We start from the raw sequence: 14,633 nt of genomic DNA on the forward strand, positions 1-14,633 counted from the left end.
ACAAGACACAGCCAAACCCTTGGATCTGAATAGAGCAAGCTGTTGATTTATGAGGAGTGCTGGACCTTTTTAGAGTGATGAAAACTCCTTCACAGAAACATGATTAGGGGGAAAGAAATCATTAACCCAGCCAGGTCACAGAGTTGGGTCAGAACAACTTTTATATTATTGCCAACGTCTGCATTCAGAGAAATATGTCCTCCAGTCTCCCTTGTGGCCCAGGGGAACTCAATCAATTTCAGTCCCATATCCTGACCCAAAGCTAAATATTGGTTGGTGGGATTTTTTTTTTTTTGAATTGTGTGATAGAAAATAGTTTTTTGGTCTGTCTTTTTTCTCCCTTTTAAATCCTATCCTCAGTGGATTTAGTCTTTCTAAAGCACCTGCTGGGATTATTTTGTAGCATTGTGTCAAATCAAATCTAAAGAATAAGCTTCTTTTCAAAATAATTCACATAGTTGGGTATCAGAATGCACTGCCAGCTTTGCAGTGCCTTTTATACACAATCATGGGAAAGCTGGAACAATAGATCTTATGAACATTCTCTAGAGAACTTGAGGAGATGGGCTATGGACGCATGGCTGGAGACTGAGAGAGCATAAAGATGTATTTCCCACAAGAGTGAATGTTTGGACCAAAATAAGAAGCTTTCTCCTTCCCACTTCCCACTCTGTCCCAAGGCTTTTCCTTTTCTCTATGGCAAAATATTTGAAATTGCGTTCTTTTTTTATAAATATTTCCTTTCTCCCCTTAACATTGTTGGAAAAAGACCAGTTCTAAAACAACTGTTTAGAAGGAACTGGCTATTTTTGAAGTGAGAAGCCTGGAAATATTTCTAAGTGTGTGTGTGGTTTTTGCATGGGCTTTTTTTTTTTTTTTTTTAGGTTTTTCGTTTTGTTCATTTTCTTCCTGTACTTCCCACTGCCTTGGGCTTATAACAAACACATCAGATCCCTCAGAGTGCATATTCCAGATATAAGTATTGATTGTTGCTTGCATTCCTGGTGTAACTACAACCTCTATTTTTAGAAACTTACTTTCTAGTCATTAAAAAATATCCTTGGCTGCTGACTTTTTAGATCACCTTTGGTGCTACTGTTTTCTCTCAGATATTCAAATATTTCTACTTAGAACATGGTCCTTACAGTATTAGACACCTGAACTTTATTAAAAGATAAACTGAGGCATATTAAAATGTTAAGAGTTTGAGCAAAAATCGATATGAATTGACAGCATCCCGTCTTGCAGACAGAAAGGAGCTCCAGGGAGCTGTACAGAAGAGAAGGCTTTTTTAGGCAGAAGGCGGTGGGAACAAGGAAGTTATACTAAGCCATAAAACAGCTTGGTTATTACAAAGTTATTTTCATTTAGGGGATGGCAGGGGTCTGTCAGGCAGAGTGCTTAAATAATGCAATTCCTAATTGACTGGTTTCAGATTCTATTTCTGGGAGATCTGAATCTTTAAGTGAATTACAGTTTGGTTTGGTGACAGGAGGCTTAGCATAAGCAACTCCATTTTGGGCCTGTTGTCTTGTGTTTTGTTTTGTTTTGTTTTGTTTTGTTTTACAACCATGAACATCAACTGCCTATTTGTGAATAAAGGTGGAATAAGACAGGTTTTCTCATCTTTGTTTTAAGGTGTGAGATACCTTAATTATATTAAAGGCTGATGGGCTAATATTCCAGCCTCTTGGTTTTAGATGATAGAGAATTTGTCCCTATAGAACCATGCTTCTGTGGACCTATATAATAGCTATTTTATCTTCTAAGGAATAATAAGAGCATAGAGGAATACAATGAAAATATGACTTTTTTACTTTGTGGAAAGTTTCTAAGCCTCTGAAATGGAGAAGTAGAAAGGTCTTTGTATGTCTAGTTCTCTTCATTATGATCCCTTAGTTCTCCCATCTTCACGATCCAGTTATCTCTGTGTGCTTATTTGAGGAGCCTGCCTCAATTTTACATTTTGGAACCTTGAAAGAGAACTTTAAGGGCTTTAAATGGTCTCCAGAAGTCACTTTAGATTAGAAAAAGAAGTCAAGGATGCAAGGCAATTGACATGCCTGGATGGGATAAGTAATGTCATAAAGTGAGGGAAAGGAATCTGAATTTCTCTAGGGCCATAAATTTAGGGTAATATATGTAATCCTATGGGACTTGAAAGTGAAGTATTGTGTGCCTGCAATGCTTCTTGTCATGTAAGAGCTGACAAAAGTGTTCAGGATCTGGGGAAAATATTCAAAGTGTTCTGCCCTTTAGTTATCAACTTACGGTGTAATGACTCAATGGGCCTAAAATTAGCTGCCTAAATACACACATACACACATACACACACACACACACACAGAGCAACTTCACCGTTGCTATTATGCATAAGGCATAGTTGCCTTATGACTTGCAGTTATTTGGGTGGGATGCATACTGGAAAACAGTGAATTGAAAGGAAAAAGTGCAAATTGAGAATTTATTATCCTTTATCCCATTTTTATTTCCTATGTGCCTTCTGTGTTCATACCCAGAAGCCAATTCCCTAAAACTAAGAAATGCTATTACCATGCTTCTATTGTCCTTCAAGTTTTTATCACCCCTACTAAAAGCTGGATTCCCAGAAGCCAAAGGCCATCTTGTACTTACATTCTGTTCTCACTCCCAGGGCACGCTTTGTGCTACAGAGTACTGAGCTGTTGCTCACACCCCTGTGCATATAGCACTTTCCCACACCCCCGTGCTCATGTGCTGTACTCTGCCTGGAATGTCCGCACACCACTTGACCAGGGCTAAACATCAAGCATTTTTGAAGACTCAGCTTGGGTGATGCCTTCTCTCAAAAACCTTCCAAGACCTGCCAGGCTGGTTTAGACCTCACTCCTGGCTTCCATGGTAACTGGACATGCTCTAACATTGCCTTCTGTGCTGTATCACACCACTCTATGGACCATTCTATGAACTATGAGCTCCTTGACAAGAAAGATTATAGATTTTCTACTTTTATTTCCCCAGTGACTGACGTGATAATCTCATACATTGCTGGTAGGAATGCAAAAATGGTGGAAAATAGTTTGACTATAAACATGTATCTACTCTGTGACCCAGTGATCGTATTCTGAGTATATGCCCAAGAGAAATGATTGCATGGTCCCCAAAAGAACATATGCAAGCATATTTATGGTATCTATATTCATAATAACTGTAAATTGGAAATGATTCAAATATCCATCAGTGGTGGAGTGTATAGTGTTACATTCATACAATGAAAAGCAACAGTAAAGAATGATGAATTACTACAAACAACATGGATGAGACCCACAGACATAAAGTCCAGCAAAAAAACCAGATACAAAAGAATAAATATTGTATAATAGTTATACAAGCAAATATTATTAGTCTATTGTAATGAAACAAACAAAGCTAATCTATAGTGGTATGAATCAGAATAGTGGTTGCCTTTACAGGAGGGTGGAGGAGATGATAATGATTGCAAAGGACCTTGAGGGGACCTTCTAGGGTGCTAGAAATATTGTACCTTTGGATCCTTTTGTCAGTTACATAGGTGTATACATATGTAAAAATTTATCATTGTATACTAAGATTTGTTCACTTTACTGTTTGTGTGCTATACCTCTATGAAAAAGTTAAGAAAAAAAAAAGAGCTCCATAAATACTGCTTAATAGAAAAATGAATTGTGAGAGCTTTGGGTGCTGGAGATTTTCATCTTAGGTTATTTGTTTATAAAGTTTTTATGATTCTGAGTTTGATTTTAAATATTTAAAATTTCAAACTTTGGGTGATGATCATAAAATGTATTAATGGTTTATAATTCATGTATGTCTTCTTAGGTTTTATCTCAACTTTGTTACTGAAGAAGTGGAAAATCCTGAAAAGTAAGTAGCCATAACTACTCTGAAATATTTATAAGGAATGAAATGTAAGGTTGTATGGTTAAAAAAGTGGACCTAGGGCCTCCCTGGTGGCGCAGTGGTTGAGAGTCCGCCTGCCGATGCAGGGGATACGGGTTCGTGCCCCGGTCTGGGAGGATCCCATATGCCGCGGAGCGGCTGGGCCCGTGAGCCATGGCCGCTGGGCCTGCGCATCCGGAGCCTGTGCTCCGCAACGGGAGAGGCCACAACAGTGAGAGGCCCGCATACCGCAAAAAGAAAAAAAAAAAAAAAAAAAAAGTGGACCTAAAGAAGGAATTCAATGAAGGCTAATTAGCTTTCTCACTATCATCATTCTCTTGGGCGGTAAAACTTACTTGATTTTATCATAAATTAGATGTAAATAACTTTATTGTATATTCTACATCCAATATAAAATTGTCTGATAGCCTGAAAGCATAAAAGAATAGAGTTATATTTTAGGTAACTCATTTCATAAAAACATACATACAACTTAAAATGGACTCTTGGATGCTCACAAATGTGCTATGAGATGTGAACTCTGAAAGTTGATTATTTCTAGTAATTCATGTGAGTTTTTTGAGAGCTATCCAATTAAAGAGAATAATGTAATTAATGAACAAGTAGTTATGAAAGCCTATAAATAAATGCAGAATACTCTAGGAACTTGTAAATTTGGGGAGCTGGATGACTGCTTTTACTTTTTGTTATTGGTAAAAATCATCCTTTTGATGATTAGGTGATTTGATGATGATTTATATAATGTTTCAGAATGAATTATTTTTAACCTAGAACTTTGAAAACTGAATTATTTTTATGATTTTTCTAAAAACTTGATTTTTACAGGAAAATCACATAATCTATAGCCAGAAAAGGGAAATTTTAAGTAGTACAGTGTAAGATAAAGACAGAATTTTAGAGTTATTTAATTCATCTGACTTTTATGAAATATCTATACCATGTTCCAACTATTGTGCATCATCTGACATGATGAATAAGACATATTCAAGATTCCATTGTCTAGTCATTGAGTCAAATGTGTAAACAAATAACTAACATGGTGTGATTGGTACCATAGTAGATTATTTTCGCCATTTGACAGAGACGAAAGGAGAAAATATTTATCTAGGGAGATGTTGCTTATATAGAGACTCAAATGATGAGTAGGTGTTCCTTAGGTAATTATAAGGGGGCGGGGAGAGAAGGGAGAGGAAGGGACAAACTTCCAAGAAAGGTAAACAAGTACAAAGGTGAGTCAGTATGAAGTAGCCTGGACTTCAGAGAACATGCTTAAGGATTGACAATTCAAATTAATGTAGACTAAAATTTGGGCAGCAAGTATATTGGCAGCCGATTAGATCCGGCCAAGTACCAGAGTTGTCAGAATTTTGAATAGGCAAACCAGTAAATGAGGTTCAAATAGTGTTTCATACTCTCTGATTTAACCATTATGCACATCACTATGTAATATAAACATGTGAAATGTTTATTTTATTGAGAAATATGATAAATTTCTAGCAATGTTTTCATATTTATACCTGGAATTTTGGTAGAGAACATACATTTACCAAGAACTAGTTCTTTCTAGCATGGCTCTGAAATGATAAACTACATTATGACTCTAAATCCGCTGATTACAGAGATAAATGGGTTGCCCTGCCTTTTTATTTCTGCAAATAATTAGTGTGTAAGTGGCAATGAGGAGGAAAGACTCCTCTTACTAGATTTTATGTAAGTATTTATTGAGTCTCCATTGTGTGAAAGAGACTACTATGGTTCATGACTGTCTTTTTTAAGTCTACAAACATTTTAAAGAGACCAATTACTAAAATCCAATATCAGAGAATATTTCTTATGAAAAGAATGGCAAACTGCAGGTCTGTGGATGTGACCTATAATGTAACAGTTATTACATTGTACATCAGTGGCATGGAGATAGTTCATATTCTCATTTAATGTTATTTAATAATTTAAGCATAGATCTTGTTTTCAATATGTCCAATTATACTATTGTGCATATTAAGCATATTCAAACTATGCCATTATTAAGCTTGATCTGAATTTCTGATGCATTCTGCCATAGAGGTATGCCAGTCAAGGATTCTCTCTCTCCCTCTTTCTTCTCCTTAATTTAAGAGGCTTAGTTTCACACATTGATAATCTTCATGATCAAGATATACAAATACTAAAGAACAGTGATGTATTGATTCAGGGTTTGTTGTCCGCTGTTGCAAAGAAATTTCCTCATCTCAAAAAGTGAGAATAATAATAGCACCTACTTCATTGGGTTGTGGTAATGAGTATGTAGATTCGTGACTGTTACTTTTTAATCTCTACATAACTGGTTGTTGCTACTATTATTATATCCTTATTTTAGGAGTAAGGTAAAATGTTACTCCCATAAGAGTGTTTCCTAGATTTCAGTATCCTAAGCAATTCTCTTTCTTCAGTGTTTTTGAAAGAAATGCAAAAAAAATTTTCACACCATATTGAAGCCTGTCGTATAAGACTAAGATTGTTATCACTGGTTACATTGGATGAAATATTGTCATTTTCTGGAAATCATGATTCCTCAAATTTCATTAAATATTCCTAGAATACTTCTAATTTTAAAATTATATATATATATATATTTTACAACTTTATTGGAGTATAATTGCTTTACATTGGTGTGTTAGTTTCTGCTTTATAACAAAGTGAATCAGTTATACATACACATCTGTTCCCATATCCCTTCCCTCTTGCGTCTCCCTCCCTCCCACCCTCTCTATCCCACCCCTCCAGGCCGTCACAAAGCACCGAGCTGATCTCCCTGTGCTATGCAGCTGCTTCCCACTAGCTATCTATTTTACGTTTGGTAGTGTATATATGTCCATGCCACTCTCTCACTTTGTCACAGCTTACCCTTTCCCCTCCCCATATCCTCAAGTCCATTCTCAAGTAGGTCTGTGTCTTTATTCCTGTTTTACCCCTAGGTTCTTCATGACATTTTTTTTTCTTAAATTCCATATATATGTGTTAGCATATGGTATTTGTCTTTCTCTTTCTGACTTACTTCACTCTGTATGACAGACTCTAGGTCCATCCACCTCATTACAAATAGCTCAATTTCGTTTCTTTTTGTGGCTGAGTAATATTCCATTGTATATATGTGCCACATCTTCTTTATCCATTCATCCATTGATGGACACTTAGGTTGTTTTCATCTCTGGGCTATTGTAAATAGAGCTGCAATGAACATTTTGGTACATGACTCTTTTTGAATTATGGTTTTCTCAGGGTATATGCCCATTAGTGGGATTGCTGGGTCATATGGTAGTTCTATTTGTAGTTTTTTAAGGAACCTCCATACTGTTCTCCATAGTGGCTGTGCCATTTCACATTCCCACCAGCAGTGCAAAAGGGTTCCCTTTTCTCCACACCCTCTCCAGCATTTATTGTTTCTAGATTTTTTGATGATAAAATTATATTTTAAACTCTTAAACTTAGGAACTTTTCAGGAGAGAGTACAAATCTCTAGATTTTTAGGTCAAGATAATGAGTAACTGCCAAGACAACTTGAAGAAAGAAACCTCCGATACCTTTTGGTTCTTTTATGCTAGGTACTCAGATATTCAATGTTTGCATGGAGGAGTCTGTGTAAAACTCAGACAACACATTTATTTTCTCAAAATCAGAATATGAGAAATCTCCAAAATCCCCTTAATGGAAAGTAAAGGTTAAATTTGTACTATGTATTTATCAACCAAAGAAATTCAGGGTTTTGAGCAATTTATTCAATGTCTTAATTTTAAAAATAGCATTTCCCTGAAATGTTGACAATTTTTCCAGGTCTTTTAAAACTAAATCTTATTTTTTAAACACAGAGAATGCTTTGGGAAATATTGATGATCGAATATAGAGAACAGATGGTAAAATTATGTGGACCTCGTCCAGATGTGTAATTTGTATTATTTTGCAGGGAGACACAGCTCCAAAATACCTTTAGATACAAGGGAGAATAATTATAATTCCATCTCCTTTGTGACATGCCAAGATAAATGTGTTTGCCCATCAGTCACGGGTGCATGTGTCCAGGTGTGCTGTAACGGGCAGCATTCAGCAGCTGGTGAAATGAATCATCAGCTGGAATTACAACCCTTTTTACTGTCCTCCTCCACCTAGGCAATAAAATTTCCCTAAAATTGTGACCTGACAGAAAAAGGGATCATTAATTTAGATCAGTGAAAATAGCAATGTGAGTTAAAATATATAGGATGTGGAATAAGGTTTCATGATCACAATTGGCTACCCTTTACATATAATTTAATTTCAGTGGAAAACTTTCAGATTAGCTAACATTACTTTATGGAATAATTTCTGAACTGCTATTATGAGTATGACTACAGAACAGTTCCCTAATGTCGTAACAAGTGGGAGAGAAACTGGGAGATTAATGCAATCCAAATAACTAGCTCGTGGCTTCTTTCTATTCTTAAGTTTCATCTATTCTTTAAAGCTTGTAAAGCACTAATGCTAAAAATTTGGGCAAAATTCCTGTTCTGTGATTACATTTGTAATGTTAAAAAATGTTCCCATGGTCAGTCTTATAATTTGTGTTTTCTTCTCTAAGAGTAGCTTTGGATCTATGGGAGTAGTTACCCTTTAGGAGGTATTTAACATTTTTATTTGAATACACAGTGATTATCATTGAAGTTTTATAGAAATATAAAAGTATTTCATTTAATAATTATTTATAGCATGGTAACTGGCTCCATAATAAATATTAGAGTAAGAATAGTATTTTGAGGAGCACAAATATCCAAAGTTGGGACCATGAAGGTGATAGAATCCCAAGGAATATATGAATTTTAAAATGTTATTTTCCCCCAAATGAAGTGTATAGTGGTAATAATTGCTAATGTGTACATTTGTTCTTAAAAATCAAAGTGTTTTTATTTGCAAATATAATGAGTTTTGCTTTACGACATTAATTTTGTGGCAACTGTGCAATCTATCACTGTTCAAAAAGTTACACGGTGCAAAGAACATATCATTGAGATGTATAATGTTTGTAATCCTGCTCTCAGATGGATAAATCATGTCTCATGCTGATGAAAGCCAAGAAATGAATTGCTTTACTTTGACCTTGGGGGTCTGAGATTAGTCAGTCTATCAGACTCATTCCAATGTTCTTCTCACTTCATTTATTCCTTCTGTTCTGAATAGTTGGAAATACTAGACTTGAAGGAAGTCAGTAAACCTTGATATCATCCGTCATTGTTGAAGAGCAGGCTATCAACACTCTGTGAATAATCAACTTTAATAGAAGGTTTAAATAATCAGGGTGTCATGTTTAATTAATACTTTGCCTGCTTTCAATTTATACTAATTGATGCCTGAAAGTCATCACACCTTGCACCAATGATAACTTAGAAGAAGAGAAATTTGGTTTGGGAAAAATGCCCAAAAACCTTTAAGGTCTGTGATCGATCACAGGGGCTCATAAATGGTCCACTATCACATTACTTACATTCAGTTCAGATGGTGCAGTCTTAAATTCATAGCATATATGTTTTAATCCTCACTGACTTATATTAAGCCAGAGTAAAGGCATTTATTAATAATATTTTACTGTTTTACAAGGCCTATTGCTTATAGGACATATAAAAATGTTAACATGATTAAAAACACAGCAAAACTAGGGCTTCCCTGGTGGTGCAGTGGTTGAGAGTCCGCCTGCCAATGCAGGGGACACGGGTTCATGCCCCGGCCCGGGAAGATCCCACATGCCGCGGAGCGGCTGGGCCTGTGAGCCATGGCCGCTGAGCCTGCGTGTCCGGAGCCTGTGCTCCACAACGGGAGAGGCCACAACAGTGAGAGGCCCACGTACCGCAAAAAATAATAATAAGAAGAAGAATTTGCCAAATGAACTTCTTAGAAATGATGTCTCCTGACCAGGTTAATTTGTAAAATTGAATTTATACCAAAATTTACCAAGATTTCTTTGGCAAAATGAGGCATCTCTTTATTAATGACAACAAGACATTGTTAGGATTATCTTAATATGTGACAGTGTTTCTCTTCAGTTGTTGAAATAATTGAAACCTAAATTAAAATCACTCTATTTTATGCATTTCTTCTGGAAATATATATATATATACATGTATATACATATACATATATATATATATATATATATATATATATATATATATATATATATATATAAATGGAAAGTTTGGTAAACCCATTTTTAAATATAGTAGTTGAGCCACTGAGGCAGACAAAAGATCAGTATTTGCCCAGATGACACAGAGACGAAATGATTCTATGTTCAGACAACAAGGTCACCAAGTTGCTCTGCCTTTGTGCAGTTTAAAAATTTCTCACTGATGGAACATGAGGTTGATGTACCCTGGGATCAAAATTCTTGCATTTCTCAGCTTCACATATGCATAAAAAATACGTTTGGCTCAAACACAGTTTGTTCCTGTAAGGCTGAAATGTCAAATAAGTGGTGCAGAAATTACAGGATTATGTTATAGTATTTTATCAGGCAGTAATCAAAGAAGACAGATATTAATCCTTCAAGTGCTTTGTGGAAGACATTTAGATATTTAAAAAAAAATTTAAGGATTCTAACCCCATTATGAGGCAAAAATTTGAAGGTCAGTGCTTTTGACTGCTTTACGTCCTTTCACATTAGTTGTTTCTAAATTTGAATTTTAGCTTTATTGAAGTTTATGTTTTGAGTCTAGACTCATAAACTCGTGTTTTAGGAGCAATAATAATGACTGATTTAATTCTACCCTGTGCTTCTGATCCCAATAGTTATCCATAAAATAAGAGACCACAAGTGAATAGAATCAAAGAACTTCAGAACTAGAAGAGGACCTTGGACACTGTATAATCTAGCTTTTCACCAAATGCACGAATCTCCTCCATAATATCTTTAAACAGATATAATTCATGTAAAATACAATGAGAAACTTACTATAACCTCTTTGACTGGGCTACCAATAATTTTTACCTGCATATGTTGATTATCAACCTGCTAATTTCTTTTTTTTCCACATCTTTATTGGAGTATAAATGCTTTACAATGTTGTGTTAGTTTCTGCTGTATAAAAAAGTAAATCAGCTATATGTATACATATATCCACAAATCCCCTTCCTCTTGAGCCTCCCTCCCACCCTCCCTATCCCATCCCTCTAGATCATCGCAAAGCTCCGAGCTGATCTCCCTGTGCTATGCGGCTGCTTCCCACTAGCCATCCATTTTATATTTGGTGGTGTATATATGTCAATGCTACGCTCTCACTTCATCCCAGCTTCCCCTTCCCCTCCATGCTCTCAAGTCCGTTCTCTACGTCTACATCTTTATTCCTACCCTGCCACTAGGTTCATCAGTGCCACTTTTTAAAATTCCATATATATGTATCAGCATACAGTGTTTTTTATTCTCTTCCTAATGTACTTCACTCTGTATGACACATACTAGGACCATCCACCTCATTACAAATAACACAATTTCATTCCTTTTTATGGCTGAGTAATATTCCATTGTATACATGTGCCACATCTTCTTTATCCATTCATCTGTCGATGGATATTTAGGTTGCTTCCTTGTCCTGGCTATTGTAAATAGTGCTGCAATGAACATTGGGGTGCATGTGTCTTTTTGAATTATGGTTTTCTCTGGGTATGTGCCCAGTAGTGGGATTGCTGGATCATATGATAATTCTATTTTTAGTTTTTTAAGGAACCTCCATACTGTTCTCCATAGTGGCTGTATCAATTTACATTCCCACCAACAGTGCAAGAGGGTTCCCTTTTCTCCACATCCTCTCCAGCATTTACTGTTTGTAGATTTTTTGATGATGGCCATTCTGACTGGTGAGGTGATACCTCACTGTAGTTTTGATTTGCATTTCTCTAATGATTAGTGATGTTGAGCATCCTTTCATGTGTGTGTGGGCAATCTGTATATCTTCTTTGGAGAAATGTCTATTTAGGCTTTCTGCCCATTTTTGGATTGGGTTGTTTGTTTTTTTGATATTGAGATGCATGAGCTGCTTATAAATTTTGGAGTTTAATCCTTTGTCAGTTGCTTCATTTGCAAATATTTTCTCCCATCCTGAGGGTTGTCTTTTCATCTTGTTTATGGTTTCCTTTGCTGTGCAAAAGCTTTTAAGTTTCATTAAGTCCCATTTGTTTATTTTTGTTTTTATTTCCATTTCTCTAGGAGGTGGGTCAAAAAGGATCTTGCTGTGATTTATGTCATAGGGTGTTCTGCCTATGTTTCCTCTAAGAGTTTTATAGTGTCTGGCCTTACATTTAGGTCTTTAATCCATTTTGAGTTTATTTTTGTGTATGGTGTTAGGAAGTGTTCTAATTTGATTCTTTTACATGTAGCTGTCCAGTTTTCCCAGCACCACTTATTGAAGAGGCTGTCTTTTCTCCATTTTGTATTCTTGCCTCCTTTGTCAAAGATAACATGACCATATGTGTGTGGGTTTATCTCTGGGCTTTCTATCCCATTCTATTGAGCTATATTTCTGTTTTTGTGCCAGTACCATACTGTTTTGATTACTGTAGCTTTGCAGTATAGTCTGAAGTCCGGGAGCCTGATTCCTCCAGCTCCATTTCTCTTTCTCAAGATTGCTTTGGCTATTCGGCGTCTTTTGTGTTTCCATACAAATTGTAAAATTTCTTGGTCTAGTTCTGTGAAAAATGCCATTGGTAATTGGATAGGGATTGCATTGAACCTGTAGATTGCTTTGGCTAGTATAGTCGTTTTCACAATATTGATTCTTCCAATCCAGGAGCATGGTATATCTCTCCATCTGTTTATGTTATCTATGATTTCTTTCATCAGTGTTTTATAGTTTTCTGAGTACAGGTCTTTTGCCTCCTTAGGTAGGTTTATTCCTAGGTATTTTATTCTTTTTGTTGTGATGGTACGTGGGATTGTTTCCTTAATTTTTCTTTCTGATCTTTCGTTGTTATTGTATAGGAATGCAAGAGATTTCTGTACATTAATTTTGTAACCTGCAACCTTACCAAATTAATTAGTTCTAGTAGTTTTCTGGTGGCATCTTTAGGATTCTCTATGTATAGTATCATGTCATCAGCAAACCATGACAGTTTTACTTCTTTTTTTCCAATTTGTATTCCTTTAATTTCTCTTTCTTCTCTGATTGCTGTGGCTAGGACTTCCAATACGATGTTGAATAAGAGTGACGAGAGTGGATGTCCTTGTGTTGTTCCTGATCTTAGAGGAAGTGCTTTCAGTTTTTCACCATTGTGAATGATGTTTGCTGTGGGTTTGTCATATGTGGCTTTTATTATGTTGAGGTAGGTTCCCTCTATGCCCACTTTCTGGAGAGTTTTATCATAAATGGTTATTGAATTTCATCAAAAGCCTTTTCTGTACCTATTGAAATGATAATATGGTTTTTATTCTTTAATTTGTTAATATGGTGTATCACATTGATTGTTTTACCTATATTGAAGAATCCTTGCATTCCTGGGATAAATCCCACTTGATCATGATGTGTGATCCTTTTACTGTGTTGTTGGATTCTGTTTATTAGTATTTTGTTGAGGACTTTTGTGTCTATGTTCATCAGTGATATTAGTCTGTAATTTTGGTTTTTCTGTGGTATCTTTGTCTGGTTTTGGTATCAGGGTGATGGTGGCCTCATAGAATTAGTTTGGGAGTGTTCCTCCCTCCACAATTTTTTGGAAGCATTTGAGAAGGATAGGTGTTAGCTCTTCTCTGAATGTTTGATAGAATTCACCTGTGAAGTCATGTGGTCCTAGACTTTTGTTTGTTGGAAGATTTTTAATTACAGTTTCAAGTTCATCACCTGTGATTGGTCTGTTTATATTTTCTAATTCCTCCTGGTTCGATCTTGGAAGCTTGTACTTTTCCAAGAATTTGTCCTTTTCTTCCAGGTTGTGTGTTTTATTTGCATATGGTTGCTTGAAGTAGTCTCTTATCATCTTTTGTATTTCTGCAGTGTCAGTTGTAATCTCTCCTTTTTCATTTCTAATTTTATTGATTTGAGTCCTGTCCCTTTTTTCTTGATGAGTGTGGCTAAAGGTTTATCAATTTTGTTTATCTTCTCAAAGAACCAGCTTTTAGTTTTATTGATCTTTGCTATTGTCTTCTTTGTTTTTATTTCATTTATTTCTGCTCTGATCTTTATGATTTCTTTCCATCTACTAACTTAGGGTTTTCTTTGTTCTTTTTTTTTAGTTGCTTTAGGTGTAAGGTTAGGTTGTTTGTTTGAGATGTTTCTTGTTTCTTGAGGTGAGCTTGAATTGCTATGAACTTCCCTCTTACAATTGCTTTTGCTGCATCCCATAGGTTTTGGATCATCGTGTTTTTGTTGTCATTTGTTTCTAGGTATTTTTTGATTTCCTCAGTGATCTCTTGGTTATTTAGCAGTGCACTGTTTAGCCTCCATGTGTTTGTGTTTTTTCCTCTTTTTTTTCCTGTAGTTGATTTCTAATCTCATAGTGTTGTGGTTGGAAAAGATGCTTGATATGATTTCAGTTTTCTTAAATTTTCCAAAGCTTGATATGTGACACAGATATGATCTGTCCTGGAGAACGTTCTGTGTGCACTTGCAAAGAAAGTGTATTCTTTACTTTCGGGTGAAATGTCCTGAAAATATCAATTAAGTCTATCCGGTCTATTGTGTCATTTAAATCTTGTGTTTCTTTATTTCTTTTCTGTCTGGATG

At 35.7% G+C, this 14,633-nt stretch overlaps 1 protein-coding gene across 2 annotated transcripts in view; it reads left to right on the forward strand.

The window, feature by feature from the left end:
* Positions 1–14,633, forward strand: part of SLC7A11 (solute carrier family 7 member 11) — a 94,260-nt gene that overhangs the window by 24,129 nt on the left and 55,498 nt on the right. For both annotated transcript variants that reach the window (XM_082631030.1, XM_082631029.1), the window contains one exon: positions 3,838–3,882. In XM_082631030.1, coding sequence (XP_082487156.1) covers positions 3,838–3,882 — 45 coding nt within the window. The remainder of the gene's footprint in view (positions 1–3,837; positions 3,883–14,633) is intronic.

The sequence above is a fragment of the Mesoplodon mirus genome (assembly GCF_964341445.2).
Source record: "Mesoplodon mirus genome assembly, chromosome: 2".
Taxonomy (NCBI): domain Eukaryota; kingdom Metazoa; phylum Chordata; class Mammalia; order Artiodactyla; family Ziphiidae; genus Mesoplodon; species Mesoplodon mirus.